This window comes from Cinclus cinclus, chromosome 10 (genome assembly GCF_963662255.1).
Source record: "Cinclus cinclus chromosome 10, bCinCin1.1, whole genome shotgun sequence".
In the NCBI taxonomy this organism is placed as follows: Eukaryota; Metazoa; Chordata; class Aves; order Passeriformes; family Cinclidae; genus Cinclus; species Cinclus cinclus.
The window spans coordinates 23,794,381-23,811,232 of NC_085055.1; the positions used below are offsets into that span (position 1 = coordinate 23,794,381).

At 44.5% G+C, this 16,852-nt stretch overlaps 1 protein-coding gene across 1 annotated transcript in view; it reads left to right on the forward strand.

Annotated features, from left to right (window-relative positions):
- The window catches only part of YEATS2 (YEATS domain containing 2), a 47,573-nt gene that overhangs the window by 15,676 nt on the left and 15,045 nt on the right, over positions 1 to 16,852 (forward strand). Inside the window, exons 10-20 of the mRNA XM_062498940.1 lie at positions 830 to 1,069; positions 2,954 to 3,112; positions 5,517 to 5,620; positions 8,083 to 8,190; positions 9,673 to 9,858; positions 11,006 to 11,264; positions 11,999 to 12,160; positions 13,049 to 13,176; positions 13,539 to 13,694; positions 14,430 to 14,603; positions 15,341 to 15,539. Coding sequence (XP_062354924.1) covers positions 830 to 1,069; positions 2,954 to 3,112; positions 5,517 to 5,620; positions 8,083 to 8,190; positions 9,673 to 9,858; positions 11,006 to 11,264; positions 11,999 to 12,160; positions 13,049 to 13,176; positions 13,539 to 13,694; positions 14,430 to 14,603; positions 15,341 to 15,539 — 1,875 coding nt within the window. The remainder of the gene's footprint in view (positions 1 to 829; positions 1,070 to 2,953; positions 3,113 to 5,516; positions 5,621 to 8,082; positions 8,191 to 9,672; positions 9,859 to 11,005; positions 11,265 to 11,998; positions 12,161 to 13,048; positions 13,177 to 13,538; positions 13,695 to 14,429; positions 14,604 to 15,340; positions 15,540 to 16,852) is intronic.

Sequence of the window (16,852 nt, forward strand, 5' to 3'; positions counted from 1 at the left end):
TGTTACACTCTTCAGTGTGAGAAACCTTCTGGACACAGCCACATTGTATTTCAAAATAGTGTCAGATGCTGCATGGTCTGATGCTTTTCTTGATTTATTCCCACACTCCTGTGTTCAAGGAGTGGCTGTAAGCTGGTGCCATGCATGGTTGTGCTTCCTGATAGGCACTGTGGTGCCACTGGTGGTGTTCAGGCTCAGCAAGAAGAATGCCCGCTGTTTAAATGTGGTCATTTCTTGTGGCCAAGAAACACACAGGTTTTTTATTCAAACAGGAGGATTTGTAGCATCCTTACGTGAGCAGTGTAAACCTCCCTTCTTTTTACACTGACAGGCAGTGGCTTCTCTCAACAGCTCCAGGTCAGCTGATCTCCTTCTACACTAAATAAAGTGGATTCCATAGCCCAGCTCAAAAGGTATTCTCTGCTCTCCTTGAGCTCTTACTCCAAAAAATGCACTGCGAGATTCTCTGCCAAGGAGATCCAGCCTTGATCCTGTGGAGCCCTAACCAAGGACACTTGGAACTAGCAGCAGCTTTTGGTCAGTGGAAGGGCATTTCTAGAAAATGTGTAAGAAGTGTCTGATCACCTGCCACAGCTGAACAGGCTGTGCATGATATGATTTTATTCTTGTTGTCAGCAGATCCAGCCTGTGCAGGAGCAATCCCCTCCCTCACTTTCTCCCTGATCCACGCTTCCCAGCAGTTGCTTTTCCTTCCTTCCTTCAAGAACATGTTTGTCATACCTGAGTTATGCTTGTGTAGAGAAGCACAGTAAGGAATCAGTTGTGTCAGCCTAAGAAGTATTTCTGTTCTTTTCCCTGTTTTGATCAGGATTCTCTGGGAATGCTGAAACCGAAAGACATGCCGCGTTTTATTCCCTGCCATCCTCGATAGAACGGACTCCCACCAAGTTAGCCACACAGAAAGTTGCCTTTGGCTCTCATGGAAATTCAGCCTTTCAACCCATTGCAGCTAGCTGTAAAATAGTGCCTCAAGGTCAGAGTCCAAGCCCTGCAGAGTCACCAGGAAAATCCTTCCAGCCTATCACCATGAGTTGCAAGATTGTATCAGGTGAATGTTAGTTTACTTACCCAGTGCCTCCCCCTGGAAAGCCAGGGAGTGAACCAGCTGGACTTGTTTCCTGCCTGTCCCTTGGTTTTCTGCCAGTCTTTGAGCATCACACAATAGGAAACTCTAGAAAAAGGAGCTAAGCACACTTCTTAAAGTTCAGTGAAAAAAAGTACAAGTGTGAAATGGTTCACAACAGATGAAAAGCAGGATGAGAGCTGTTCTCTCCCTGTTCTTGAATGCTTTTAAGTATGAAATAGATAGTCTTGAAATGGACTGCTACCCACAGAAAGGCCCATGCAAAAACACATCCTCCATGTGAAATATTTTTATGTGGGAAGAAGCCATTCTTCTCTCTCCTGCTTTCATACAGCTGGGATGGATTAAGAAGGATTTTTTCATGATTTCTGGGTAAATAATTAGTTTTAACCTTGTAAACTCAAACAGACCTTCTTGTGCTTGCCATATTGCATCAGATGGAGCAGATTTGGTCTTTGTCTTCTGAAAGTCAGCCTTGTGTTGGATTAAATTACCAGCTGGCTGCAGTGTGACAGCTTCTGAACCAAACTGTCCAAAGTGCTGCTGTGCTCATTTCACTTGTGGTCCCTTCCCTGCCTGGGTGTGATGCCAGTCATTGGATGATGTTTTACATCACAAAATATTAGTGTATGGCTCACCGTGGCACATGCTGTGAAGCTGCAAGGTGACCTATTGCAGTTCTTCATTTTCTGGTGTTCAGGGTAGAGAGGATGAAGCACCAGCTATCAGTACACATGATTTCTGGTGATCTGCTCCCAGATAATTTTCTTAAAAGTGTGACTGGTTTGTTTTGGTTTTGTTGTTTTGTTTTGGTTTTTTTAAATTAAATTTCGATATTATTCATTGACATCCTTAAACAGTACTCAAGTTGATTTACACTTGAACCTGTGCCAAGTGCTTTATTCTTTCTTCATAAACTCTTTTGGTCTTTTTCTGAAGCTTCCTAGAAAGCAGGAATTTCAGGGGCTGTCCTATCTTTCCTAAAGTCCTTGGACTATACTTTGTTGATCTTTGCTATTTAAATGTTTCCCTGCTAAACATTTTTTCCAAGGTTTGCTGTCTGCTGAGAAGGGTTACCCCTTTCAGATTTCAAAGCAGTTTATCAGACATGGGGGTTTTATTTGATGAGCAATAATGTTCTGTTTTAACTGTCAATAACTGCCAAGAAAGTAGATTAACAGGCAGGTGAAGCTTGGTGTTTGCTGCTGTCTCTTCTCTGATCGCTTCCTTGCCAGTCCTTTTCTCTGAATTTCTTGTTTACCTCTTCATGTAGCTTTTTTTCTTCTCTAGTTTCTCTCTCTCCTGGCCATGTTACCCAGAAGCTGCCCATTTTTACAGATTGATTTCAAGGGTCTCTGCTGTAGCGAGAGCAGTGAAGGGACTTGGGTGTTCCTGCTGCCTGAGGCTGTTCCATGCAGCCTTTTTAGGGGAACTCCTTGGTTCCCACTCTTGCGTGCCTGTACCTTGGGCTGCACAAGGGCAGGAGAGCTCAGCCCTCTTTCTCCATCTCCTTGGGTGCACTAGTCTTGGCCGTGAGAATGGCATAGCTAATATCCCTGAGGATTCAGGGGTGGTGGACCAGGTGGCTTCTCAAGGTCCCTTTGAACCCTGCTTTTCCTGGTAGGCAGAGCATGTCCAGGGTAGGTATGAGCCATAGTGCTTTATGTGCCTTTTCCTTTCCTTCTGTGACCTCTTTCCTTCTCCAAGTCCTGTGACCTCACTCAGGCTGCAAAATGCACCCTCAAAAAACATTCCTTTTCTAAGCCATTTTCAGAAGTACTACTATTGCCATGTTTTTATGTTCTGACAACATTTACAAGCTAGAAGCATTGGACTTTTTTTCTTAAGGTTCTCCAATATCGACCCCTAGTCCATCTCCGCTACCTCGTACCCCAACGTCCACTCCGGTGCACATGAAGCAAGGCTGTGCTAGCTCAGTCCTTAATAACCCGTATCTTATTGTGGACAAGCCTGGACAGACGGTTGGAGCAGCAGCCACAAGCACAGGTGTGTAGTGTGACCACAGAAGGCAGTGGCTTAGTCTTACTCCTTCAAGTTTGTTCTCCCTTTAAAATGATCAGTGTAACAGCAGCATTTCAGCCCGTGGAGGTGGAAAAGTGCTCAGCAGAGAAAGAGGAAGGTGTTGGTTTGCACAGCTGGCCTGAGTGCGTGGCTGAGGGTGTCTCAGACTTGAGCGTTGCTTCCTTTAGGAAACGGCACAGTGTAAAGCCAAACTGAATTCATAGACACCTCTTCAAAGAGAGCCTGTTCTTTTCAGGTGAAGAGGGGAGGGGAGAAAGTCATGTAAACCATATTGCACAGCTTTAGGCAGAATGGGTGCACAGGTTGTTTGGTGACAGTGCTGCCTTGGATGTGGCAAAGAGCATGGAGAGGTCGCAGTGACTGGCAGATCAGTTTTATGTCCCAGTGTGGGGCACAGTAGATGTGTACCCTGGTTACCAGGAGAACAGCTGTGCTAGATTTTGTTACTGCTCTCAGCTTCTACCTGCTCCAATTCCAGCTGGTTTGGATTTCTCTTAAATGGATTCCCTTAGTGGTGACAAAAGCCTGGGGTCTCAGGGAGGGCTGAACCGCAGGACGCAGGTGATGGGTAGAGGAGTCAGTCAGCAATCTTTGTGTTAGGGTGGAGAAAAGGTCCCTCAGAAGTCATTTATTTGTTGTGATATATGGCCAAGAACTGCTGTCTGTTTTAAAACACACTTGTTTGTGTATTTGCGTGCTTCCCAGCATCTCAGCAGGATGCCCAGGGCCAAGTGAAGGAGGGCAGCATCCATAGAACACAAACCATTTGCTGGGCATGGTTAGAAAACATGAACATTCTTTTTACTAATGGTTCCTCCCTTTATCTGAGGGTTCACAGCTGTCAAGTTCATTTTAATGTCATCACAGAGGGAGTTGATGGGGTAATTGGTAAGAATTGTGTAGCTGTATCTGAATTTTTTAAAGTATGTTTTGGGGCTTTCTTGGTAACACTGATGCTGTTTTGCCAATAAGGTTTGATTAATTCGGGGTTTTTTGATTGGTTGGGGGTGTTTCTGCCTCTTACTTTCTGCTTCTTCTTTACCTCCAGCCTTACTGTATACTCTGGCTAAGTGGTTTATCATGGTTTGGGTAACTTTTGGGTTCTTCCTACAGAGGTTTGTACATGAAGGTTGTGTAGATGCACCAGACCACTGGGATGCAGAACTGTTAATGCAGTTATTGTTAAAGTGCAGTTAATGTTAAAGCTGCAGTTCCTCACCACAGTGGAGATGTACAGAGTGGCCTGACAGAGACTGCTTGCTGCCTCTCCTTCCCTGCACTCCTGTGCCTCCCCTGTATCCTGCACAAGTCAGATCACATCAGTGGCAGAGCAGAAAATTAATACCCTCTCCTCCCCAAACAGATTTGTTGTGAGAAAGCCTCATCACCAGACCCTGTGTGAGGGTGCAGGAGGGTCTGTGGAACTGACTTTTTGGCAACAGCTGCCGGGCTGGATTGAGTATGATGTGTATGACATAAAAAGTCACTGGGGCACCTTTAATGAGGCTGTAGATTGTATTTAAGAAAAGGGGGGAGATCTTCGTAGTCTGTGAAAGCCAGCATTCCCAAAGCCCTTATTCTCAGAAATGGCTGTTCATTTACTTCTAAACTCAAGTGTGGATTATAGTAGAACTGTATGAGATACTGGTTTTTTGCTTTCATGTGTGTAATCCATGGCTTTGGTGTCTCTTGAACAAACAAAACTGCCAAACCAGCCCAACAGCAGCAGTTACCAGACTGCTGAGGAGCAGTCTTTTGCACATGCTGATGATGCAGGGTAAGTTCACCACTGGACCCCCATCCATCTGGGGTGCCAGGACAGTGCTGTGGCACGTGTGGCACTCTGATAATTTCGCAAAAGCATCTGCCATAGATGACTCTGTGCCTTCATTCCTTGTTTCTGTTTCTTCCTTTGCCTTCACTCTGTCCCTTGCTACTGTTACTCCTCACTTTGTCTCCCTCCTTTTGTGGCCTTTCTTTTCCTTTCCTCTCCAAGCCTTCCTCTATGCCAGTGTCCGAGGCTAGTGTGGGTTCAGGGGGCTTGTGGGCAGCAGGGGACTTTGCATCTGTCCTAATTTTGCATATTTGCACCCGTAGCTGATATCCTCAGCCCCCCAGGAAGGTTCCTGAGCATTTGCTTGCAGCACACAGAGCATTGGGTGGAGAGTACCTTCTCTGGGGCATGGTTCCTGCAGGTAGAAATTCGGTGGTGGATCTGTTTTGTGCCCATGGTGGCTCCTGCTGATGTACTTGATGGAGAATGCAGATGAAATGAAATGCCCTGTTCCTTGTTGGAAGAGGTTTCATGTGTGCAGTGGCCCCGCTTCCAGCCCTCACCCAGCATCTGCTTTTATTTCCTGCTGCACAGGGAGCCCAACCAGCAAACTGAGCAGTGTCTGTCAGGCCTCTCACGGGACTGGATCTCCTGTGTCAAAGACCCATGGGAGCAGTTTTGGCACCTCAGCTGTCAAGGTAAACTTCTCATTTGGTGTGTATTTCCCATTTAAAGTCAAGCTTTCTATTAAATGGCACTTTTTAGCATTAAAAATTCTGCAATTCAGGCAAGTTCCTTGGATTGTCATTTCATGTGGAGGTTTACTATGTCAAAGAGATGGAGCCATAGGAGAACATGGTGGTTATACAAGATGGTAGTGTCACTTCATGCAGCTCTAATTAGGCTTGCCTACATATCTGTTAAAGGCACTGCTCTCCTATTCCCCTCCAAGGAAATCCATGGAGGGCCTAGCTCCCCAAATATTGCTTTCAGAAAGGGTCTTCTATAGCTGGCTTTGATCTTCTTCACTTTGTTAGTCAGAGAATATGATTAAACCAGAGATGCCTGCCTCAAAACCTTCACTCTTTTCATTATTTTTGTACAGCAGCTGTTCCTAGCAGCCTGAAAATAACTCATGTAATGGTTTTACAACTGCCTGCATTTAGAAAAATGTTTGTGTAAACAGTGGAGTAACATTTGGATGTGTAAACAAACAGCAATAAATAAAGTTCATGCTTCTGATCTGCAAAGCCCAGAAGGTACAGAGCTGAACTGTATCACGTAAGATCTCTCCCTCATCTTGTGCTAGGGATGGTATTTCTGGCAGAGAAGTGGTGTCAGTGAGGCTCTGAAATAAGCTGCTGGGTGTGCTGCTGGAAACTGCTGCTGGAAACAGGAGCATGCCCCTGTCTCCAAGCCTCAGTGTTAAAGCAGGATATGGTGAGGGAAGGCTTGCCAGTCAGCCTGCAGAGAGCAAATCACTTCACGTTTGGAACTGAGGTGCTTCCTTTGTCTTCTGGGGGAAAAGTGTTGCAGACTGTTGTCTGAAGCAGTTAGTTTGGAGTGGCATTTTCAGTGTCATGTGTGCAGCTGGCTAGTCAGATTTTAAAAACCTGTGTGCTCACATGGACTTCACTTAAATATGTTGAAAATCGTTCATTATTCTTTATTTTTCACAATCTTTTCTGAAAAGTTTTCAATGAGTCAAAGTAGGCATACATCATTAGCTGAATTCTGTATTTCCAGGGCATTGTTAAAAACAGAAGATATTTTTAAAAACCCATAAAAATCATATTTCTCTAAACAGAAATGTAATTTGATTTATGTCTTCTGGTTGGTGGAAAAGCTGTAATTTTAGGGTTCCTTAAAAGAGAAGAGTGTGCCTGATAGTTCAGTGGGATATTACAGGTTGTGCATAACTTGCCGTTTTCCATCTCTTCACTATGTGCTAGTTTTCTGTATTTATTTGAATGACTTCAGGTTCTGTTTCTGCAGCCAGTCTCAAATGCAGCTGCTGCTGGGAGTACAGGTTGTGCCCCTAGCCTTGTCTTCACACCTCCCATTTCACACCAGTTGTGCAGCTGAGTGGTGACTCAGAGCAGACAGCCAACCTCTGTGAAAACTAATGTTTCCAGCCACGTGTGTCACTATAAGGAAGATGCCAGGAGTTGCAGGGCCTGATTTCTGCTCATGATCCAACCCAAGGATGGGCCAAGTGATGGTAAAACCATGGCTTTGGGGGTCACATTGATTGTAAAAGAGAGCAATTACACTGTAACAACCTCATTCAAATGCTATTGACTTCTCTGTTGGCCTGAGACCCAGAAGAGCTAGGTTCAGGTGATGAAATGTTGTTTACTTAATACTTGTTGTTTCTGCCAAATGGTGAATTCTGTCTGGAAGGATTGTGTGCCACTGTATCGTTCCAGTTAGAGGAGAACACAGATTCCTCCAAGAGAATTTCCCCCTCTGTAACTTGTTTCTTCTTTTGCTGTCTTCTCTCTCTGAGATTGTGTATAGGATCACAAAATGATTGAGATTGGCAGAGACCTCTGGAGATCAACCACTCCAGCTCAAAGCAGGGAATAGAGTAGGTTCCTTAGGAATGTGTCCAGTTGGGTTTTGAGTATGTTCGAGGCTGAAGAGTCCCCAGCCTATCTGACCAACTTGTTACTCTGGTCACCATAAACAAAAAGGTTTTCCTTATAATTTCCTGTATTTCAGTTTGTGCCCATTGACTCTGTCCTTACATGGGACACTGTTGAGTGTTGTCTGGCTTGACCTTCGTTATACCTTCCTAGCAGGTATTTTTATGCATTGGTAAGATGCCCCCTCAGCCTGTTTGAATTTTAAGTGAAGTACTTCTATATAGAAAATAGATCAGAGAACATGATTCAATATTTTTGCCTCTGTGTGACATGGTAGGAAACAGTTGCTGCTGTTGGAGATGTAACTTCCCAACTAAAATTTGCCTTGTGGGTTATATTAAGAAAGTTAAGACTCCTTTTACTCAGGTGTTGACTGATTTTTGGAATTGTCTTATTTGCACAGGTAATTTGGCCTGCCCAGATGTCCATGCTTTCCTTTATTAGCAGTCACTTATTTTATTTCTTTTGTTGGACATATCACTGATATTTGCACCATGTCTTCTTATTTACAGCAGGAGGATTCTCTTTTTGCCACCATGCCACCCCTTTGTCCCATTGGGAGTCATTCTAAGGTGCAAAGTCCCAAATCGGTCACTGGAGGACTGGGAGCTTTTACAAAGGTATCCCTCCTGACTTCTGTGCTGGGTCAGGGAGCCCAGTAGTGTCATTTCATGCTGAACTGTGCCACAAACCATGGAACTTCAGTGCCTGTAAAACTCTTACTGGAACCAATGTAGCTTGCTGCTAAGGGTTTTGTAGCAACTCAAAAACGTGTCTTGTTTTCTTTTCTTTCTCTGTGGCTCTGCTGTATCTGGGATGTTGCCTTTTATCGCCTCTTCCATCCTTTCTGGGGTTCTTTTTCTAATCACTATTGTGTTCAGGCTGATATTTTAAAAGCTACTTTTAATGGGATGCAATAGAAGGAAATTGCAATAGAATAAACTGCAATAGATCTGTCAGGAGCTTCTTAAATAATTGTAATAGTGATTTGTGTATCTCAGATGTTGCTGCTTCTGACTGTGTTTCCTTAAATATCACCACATGGAATATAGCATTCTTTCTGCCAAGGTTAGGTGATCCAAGAAAAGGTGAAAGAATGTTTCCTACCAGTTAAAGTACCTACAGCAATCTACATGAAAAAAAAAAAACCAAAAGAACCTCTTTTTGTATCACTGCCCTTAGAGATTAGATGTAGGGAAAATGTAAAACATATACCTAAGAGAATGTGTGTATGTCAGCTATAATCATTTACAGTGTCTATAGCTACTGGTTGTAACGTTGCGGGATAGAAATAAAAAATAGGTTCAGAACATGAATTTGAAACTTTAAAGTGTCATGGCTCCGTGCAGAGATGCAGTGTCTGCAGAAGTCAGGTCTGGCCAAGTCCCTGGTCAGGGTGAGTGGTATTTGTAACACTACCAGCAGTTGCTGTGACTCTAATTTCCATGGCACCTCTGAAATGGGGACTGCTTTGTCACTGAGTCACTTTGTCACACCACCCCACACGCTGTGTGGGAGCAGCCCTCACTTGGAGCTGAGTTAGAGTCCCTGTGGTGGTGAGCACTATGTCCGAGTTCAGCGCATGCCTGCCCTGTAGACAGGCTGCTCCACATGCAGTCTTCAGTGGTTGAAGGTGATGCATTGGAGTGGCTACCTAAAACAGAGGCTAGACAAGATTAGGAGAATAAAGTGGGTATTTATTAAAGGCCTTCGAACAGGTACACTTGGGCAGTCGCCTCCCAGAGGCTACACCCAAGGTGGACAATGGTCATGAGTTTTTCAGATATAAGCTTGGTCCATTTACATATCAGGGGTTAATCCTCCAATGACAGCTTCAGGTAATGAAATAATTTACCCCCAGTTTGCTCCCCCCAATTCACTTTTGTTTATACTTTTGAGGCCTGAGGCTGTGGGGTGTCCTTGGCTCTCAGGCCCAGAGGGATTGTTTTGTCTGACCAAAGTGTGAAGACAGTAACTCACATTCTATTTGGAGTTCAGAGTTACGCACTAATGCAGTGCAGGATTTGAAAACTATAAATGCTAAAATCCTAAGGTATCAGAGGTGTTTGCTTTCCTTGTGACTGTTTGCTGTCCTTGCCCAGGTGATCATCAAGCAGGAGCCCGGGGAGCTGCCGCAGCAGGCGGCGGTGCCGGCGGCGGGCGCGGCGCAGCCCTCGGTGCAGCAGTACGTCACCGTCAAGGGCAGCCACATGCTGGCCCTGTCCCCACAGAAACCCATCATGAGCACGGGTGAGGGGACGGTGCAGTCCAAGGTAAGGGGCACGTGGGCATCTCTGGGGCCCTGGGAGCCGTCTTGTGCTGCTGCTGCTGCAGCCCTTGGTGCTTCTCCCAGTGGAGCAGGGTTGCTTCTGCCTCGCTCCCAGGTGGCAGCACCATGGGTAGCTGGGTTGCTGTCTGCAGAGTGACTTGTGTCCTGCTTCCATGTAGTGCTTGGGAAGGGAGCAGGCACTGTTGCATTTTATTGTGTCCAGGAACATCTGCTTCTGTCCAGGCCGTTGCAGCAGTGGGGTGCAGGTGCTTTTGGACTGTCAACCCGGAAAGCTGGCTGCCATCAGCAGCCCTTGCTGAAACTCATTCACGTGTTCCCATAAGAGAGGGTGAACTGTTTCCTAGGAATGCAGGCCTGCAACACAAGACAACAGCACAAACAGGGAGCAGGGTGGAGGCTGAGCCAGAGCTAACATTAGGTGAAAGCAGTCCTACTTGAGTGGCAGCTCAAGCATTTTACTGTAGGAGTTGAGGCAATGCAGTCCTGCTTTGGCAGGAGTGACACAGCTTCTGAGAAGGTACAGTGCAGTGATACGATGACAGATGTGTCAGAATTTGTCTCCATTCGTGCCTCTTTCCATTGTGGACAGAGTCAAATGACATGCCAGGCACTAGAGATTACGTACAGAACTTTCACGTTTGCATAAGTAAATACTCTTTTTGCATTTGCAACATTTCCTTGTTCTTTTTCCTGCCTTTTTGACCTGTTTGAGCAGGTATGAAGAGCACTCATGTTCCACTGCAGTTACTGTTAACATGTAAAATTGAAGCACTTTGTGGGTACTGCTTTGAGGCTGTAGTTTTCCCAGGCAATCTGTTCTCATGAATGTGTTGAAACTGAATTTCTACATCTCTTTAATTCACCAAGGCAAGCTTTATCTTCAGCTGGAATTAAGCTATTGCTTATAAATCAGAAGAATGTGATTTGAATGAACTTAATCTTTTGTGGGTGCGTTGACCGGGTTTAACAGTTTATCATTTTACTTGGGATTGGCCTCTTGCCGAATTAATTTTGTTCCTGAATGAAGAGCTTCTGTTCGTGACCAGGCATGTCCTGAAATGTCAGGAGATGGGGGTGGTGTACCAGGCAGGATTCCCAGGATGGCTGTGGCCAGCAGGGGCCCATCCCATCCCTGTTTGTTGCAGGTTGTTGGCGTTCCAGTTGGTTCTGCGCTGCAGTCGACAGTGAAACAAGCGGTGGCAATAAGTGGTGGCCAGATCCTTGTGGCAAAGTCCAGCTCCTCAGTGGCAAAGGCTGTTGGTTCAAAGCAGGTTGTGACTCAAGGTGTAGCCAAAGCCATCGTGAGTGGAGGTGGAGGGACAATTGTGGCTCAGCCCGTGCAGACTATAACAAAGGCGCAAGTTTCTTCCACAGGAGCTCTGAAAAGCACATCTCAAGGCTCAGGTAGAGTGAATTTACACCTTGTTAATAGCTGTTTTATTCAACTGCAAAATAACTGTGTGCGATTAAAAAACTTGGAAGTGAGTAGAGAGCTCTATCAGAAAACTGAAGCTGAGATTAATAATAAGGAAAACATGAATTTCTTTATCTGTAGGGGGGAAGAGGGAGCACAAGTGCTTTAAAACATGCAGTGTTCTGGGAGTGGAGACCAGATGGATACATTGGGGAATGTGCAGCAGGCCTTGCAGACTTTTCATGGAGCCAGGTCTCGCATTTTTGCCTGGCATTGTGGTCCTTTCCCCATGAATCCATCCAGCCAGAGCCAAAGTGTCCCTATTTCATCCCCACATCTTCCCCAGTGCGTACAGGTACAGGAGTATGGGCTCCTCCCCTGTGTGCATCTGCACACAGCTGCTTTAGCTGAGCACAGGCTGGGGCTCTGGGCTGTTGGAAAGCTGCCGTGTGGTGCCTGGGGCTGCAGGAAGCCTGCAGACCCCACGGCTGTGCTGCTTTGGCCTGCAGCCACAAGTGGGATTGCACCCAGAGAGATTTTTTTCCAGACCTGTTAAAAAAAGTGTCTGTGCATCACTGGTGGAGTTAATCTGCATTTAGAGCAGCTAAGTAGGGATTATTGAGGGCTGGTTGCATGTCACTGAGTACTTCCATCCTGTGCAGATTTCAGCGCATACTTCTTTCTGCAAGCAACTGTTTTATTCCTTTTTACTCTCTCTTTCTAGTGATGGCTACACTGCAGTTACCAGCCACCAACTTGGCAAACCTGGCAAACTTACCACCAGGCACCAAGCTGTACCTCACCACCAACAGCAAGAACCCTTCTGGGAAAGGAAAACTGCTGCTGATACCCCAAGGAGCAATACTGCGAGCCACAAATAATGCTAGTTAGTCTTGCAGGGAAATCTAATGAGTTAAATAATGTAATCACTGCATAATTAATGTTTGGCATTTTTTGCTAGAAAGCGTCCTGGTGCTGTGGAAATCAGTAATGGGATAGGATTTCTTTGTTCACTACCCCATATATGGGGCTTTTTAAGGCTGAGATCTCAAGTGGCTATTGTTTTCAGTGAAGCTGCTTTTCATGACATGCTCTCAATGCAGAAATGGTTTTTTTGTCAATAGGCCTGTGAATGGAACTCCCAGTGAAATACCTGCAGCTGGGGCAGTCCAACTTTGATAATCTCATTGGCAGCAAGGAAAATCACATACTTGTGATGTTTATGACAGAGCCACGAGTGGTTTTTTTTGCCCTTGTTTCTTGATGAGAGACTGCAAAAAGTCACTGTTCAGGCTGTTCCTTCTGGAGGCAGAGCAATATCACAGTGTCACTGCAAATTACCACTGCTTGGTATTCATGATCTGTTATTATGTTAACAAAATTGCATTGACAGCCAGTGAAATTAAAATTAAGAAGTCAGTGAGATTGAGTGTTTAGAGAGTTTTTGCTGCATAACCTGCAAAAGAGTGATGAAGAGATTGTTCTTTTTGCAGCATTTTCATTTCATAGAAAGTTCAAAACAGCCTGAAATGAGCTTTGTTTGTCTTTGTTTATCTTCCCAATAGCTCCTTTGCTCATGGCATTAGCTGAGCTGTAAGAGAGCACAGTAGCACAGCTGAACTCTTCTTTAGTGAATAATAACATTACTTGACTGCAAAACACGAGGCACCAAATGTCTGGCAAAGTCTTTTCAATTAGTTGTGTATACAGGGGTGCTTTAGCAGCTGACACTGTCTGATTACCAAAGGAAAAAAAGGTTTTCCTCTGCTTACAGGTCTTCAGTCTGGTTCTTCTACTAATAGTGGTGGAGGAGGAGGAGGAGGAGGAACAACCCAAAGCACAAGCAGTAACTTGTCACAGCACCTCACCTATACATCCTACATCCTGAAGCAGACACCCCAGGTCAGTGGCACAAGCATCTCAGTGGAAGCCCATTGACATTTCAGGCTGCAGGGGTGTTAGGTGGATGTCCTGTGGTTCTGTAGAATGTGAAACATTCTGAGACTGTGATCTGGATCTTACTTGACATTTCTCTTACTCTGCTTCCATCAGAAGGTGTTCTCCAGCAAGAAGGCTGCATCCAACTCTTAGTGCCAGAGCAGTTAGTTACCAGTGTAGGTAGCAGTGCTTTGTTTCAGAACATGACCTGTTGTTGTGGCTGCATTATAACCACAAGCTTTTATCTGTTTTTGACACAACCAGATTTCTGTTTACTCTTAACTGTGTTTCAAAGTGCTGACCTCCCTGATTTCTTTCTGGAGCAGGGCACCTTTCTGGTTGGCCAGCCTTCTCCTCAGGGTTCTGGGAAGCAGATGACTCCAGCATCAGTTGTTCAGGGCAGTGTAGGAGTTGGAGCATCTTCCACACAAGGACAAGCCCTAAAAGTGATAACTGGACAAAAAACAGCTCTTTTTACACAGGTAATGTGCAACTGATATGTTTCTCTCTTTCTAGTTTTGTCAGATAAAGTACAAGAACCACAACCACACATTATTGAGAGCATTTTCTTTCACAGTTGTTTGGTTTGATGTGGAATTTTGTACAATTGTAGTGCTGGCTGTACCACAATGAGGAAAGCACACAAAGGCTTATTTTCATCAGACTACAGATTTCCAGCTTTCTCTTCTCAGAGGGGGTCATCTTGCAATCTGTGTAAGCCTGGGGTTGCTGCTTTGTAAATGGGCTCTGGGATTTCTTAGTGAAATGGAATTGGAAAAGTGAATAGAGTCAGCTGCAAAAATGTAGTTAAATACTTGAACTTTAGAAATGGGTTACCTGCTAAAGCTCTTTAAAATCTTTGGGTTTGGTACTCCTCAAAGGTCCTTCTTTTAAAAAGTACCAAGTAGTCACTATGAAATTCAAATTAAGAGTACTTGCAATTGATTATGTAAAATTCAAGATTGATAGATATTTATTTGCAAAGCCAACACTTAAAAAACTGATTTCTGAGGTGATAATTTTGTTCCAGCAATTATTGCCAGAATTTGATTTTATCAGAAGTATCTTGAAAATATTTTCACGTAATATAAAAAGCATTTCTCTTGTTTGTTTTGTTGTTGTTGTTTTGATCTGTTCTGTTTTGATTTGTTTTTCTTAAAATAATCAAAAACCCTAACTAACATACCATTTTCCTTACACTGCATTCTTTCTCAAAGGCTGCATCCAGTGGACAGACGTCACTGGTGAAAATATCAGATGGGTCTATAAAATCAGTGCCTGCCTCATCCCAGCTCTCCAAACCTGGCACCACCGTGCTGAGAGTATCAGGAGGTGTCATCACCACTGCTGCTGCTCCTGCCGTGGCCCTCCCCACAAACGGGGTGGCCCAGGTGAGAAACAGCACTGCCACGTTCTGTAATGCAGTGTTTGCACTCCTGCCAGACAGTCCCAGGGAAGGACTTGTACTGCTTTTCTCCCCTGCTGGTGTTCTCAGCAGTCAGCTTGCTGGAGGGGTCTGCTCTTCCTTGTAGCAAGCAGCTTTAAGCAGCCTGTGAGTGCTGCTGAGAGCACAGGCTCTGCAGTGCTCAGTGCCCAAGCTGCTGGCAGTGGCTGCTGGGCCCTGGCTGTGTGCAAAGACTGGCACTGCTCTCCATCCCAGGGCAGCTGTGCCACTGCAGCCTGGGGAGGAGCTGCTTTGGCACGGAGGGAGGCAGGACACCAAATATTTGCGTTCCTAAAGTGAATGCTTTTGTGGATGGATGCAGCCATGGATCCAATTGATGCAGGCTGTCCACCTGGAGTGGAGCTGCAGTACATGAAGAGTGGAGGAGGCAGCAAAATGAAGAGTGTGGAATTCACTCTGAGCCTGTTTCTTTGTATGAGCCCCTAATCTGTGCCTCCCAAATGCCTGTGGGGAGTTGATGCCATGCTGCCGCAGCCTCCATCCCGTATGTGCCATCGCTGTGTGGGGGCTTTTGGATATGAGCTTGAGAATCTCTTGCTTCCTAACAACTGATAGATAAAAATTTGGTGTTGCTACTTTTATTACTTATATTACCTTGTGCTTATTTTTGTATCACCTGCGACATGAAAAGGGATTTGTTATCCCTCTCTGCCTCTTATGTAGCAAACAGATAATGCAGCTTCCAGTTCATCATTTTCTGGAACTCCTGCAGCAAAGACATCTGGACATCAACACCAAATCTGTGTAAGCCAGAGCCAGACTACTTCATCAGTAGTGAATAAGACTGCGACTTCCAGTGTTGTAAGTGTTGCTTCCTTGATGACTGCAGCAACACCTGTGACGGGAAAAGCTACAGTATCAGGTATTAAACTCCCTTCACACCATTCCTAGAGAAAGTTACAATCCAGCTCTGAGTTCTGTACATGTCTTCACTGTAAATGGAAGAATTTAGTCACCTGCATTTGTGAGTGTGTGAAAGTCATGCTTACTAAAACATCTTAATAGCATAACTTTTGACTTAGCCAAGGAAATTTCTAATAATTTGGCAGCCTTTTGGCATTGATTGTATCTGTTACAAATAACAGCACAAGTTGCCCTTTGGTATTGGAGAGGGATTTTAGTTTTCATGCCAGATTTTCACTAGAAGATGCATTTTGCCTGTCAGGAGCAGAGTGTGTCACTATCAAGGTACCAGCAGTACTACAGACTTGATTAGGTTGTGAAATTAAAACTCCACTGTGTGCAGAGAATGAGCAGAATTTGTCTTTGTGGCTTTGCATCTGCTCTGTTGGGATTGAAAAGGAGAGAGATGTTGATTAGAGGGAGCTGGAACCTTTGAAGTCAAAATTCATTAAGTACCGTGAAGTAGGCTGGATCTGGATCATTCAAGTTAATAAAAATGAGCTGCCCTTATGTGAAGGGGCATTCATCTTATTTAGTTTTATTGTATTTTCAGCGTCTTTCCTGTCAGGGAGGGCAAATGCAGCAGGTCTAAGAGTTACGAGTTAAAATTGGAAATTTTTGTTTAGATTAATTTACCTGCTGGCATGTTCTGCTCACTTGAAGTGGTTTCTTGTGAAATGAAAGCAGAGTAAAAATAGAGAAAGGAGAAAACAAGTGACACTGAGCTTATCTGACAGTGTCTTTTTGAAACAGCTCTTCTTGTTTCCTCTGTAGTCTGACTTAAACTTCTCCTTTCTCATGGGTAGATTTTACCCAGAGCTTGAAAATAAACAGCATAGACTGCTAAGACTGGCAGAATCCTTCAGGAAGCAATTCAGTATTTTTCTCTTTGCAAGGAGAGCAGCCAGGTGGGTTTTTTTTGTAGGAAATAAGCCATACTAAATAGCATTCAGATTAAAACTCCTGTTTAAGTGTGAGAATGCTCTCTTTGTTTTGGGGATTTTTTATAACCTGAGGCATTGACTTCATCATAGAAAACTTTCTTCAAGAATCTCAGAAGGAACAGTGGCTATAAAGCAGTTACTTCAACGTGATTACAAAGAAAGACTTGAAACTATCAAAATTCTGAACATACATGTTTTAAAGGCAACTTTGTGAAAAGGATTTCCACACTTTCCCTTGTTTTGTATCAAGCAGTGTCTCCCATCCACCAGGCTGATAGGGTTTGTTGAAAATGTCCCTTCCTGACAGCCTTGCTGTTGGGTCCCTTGC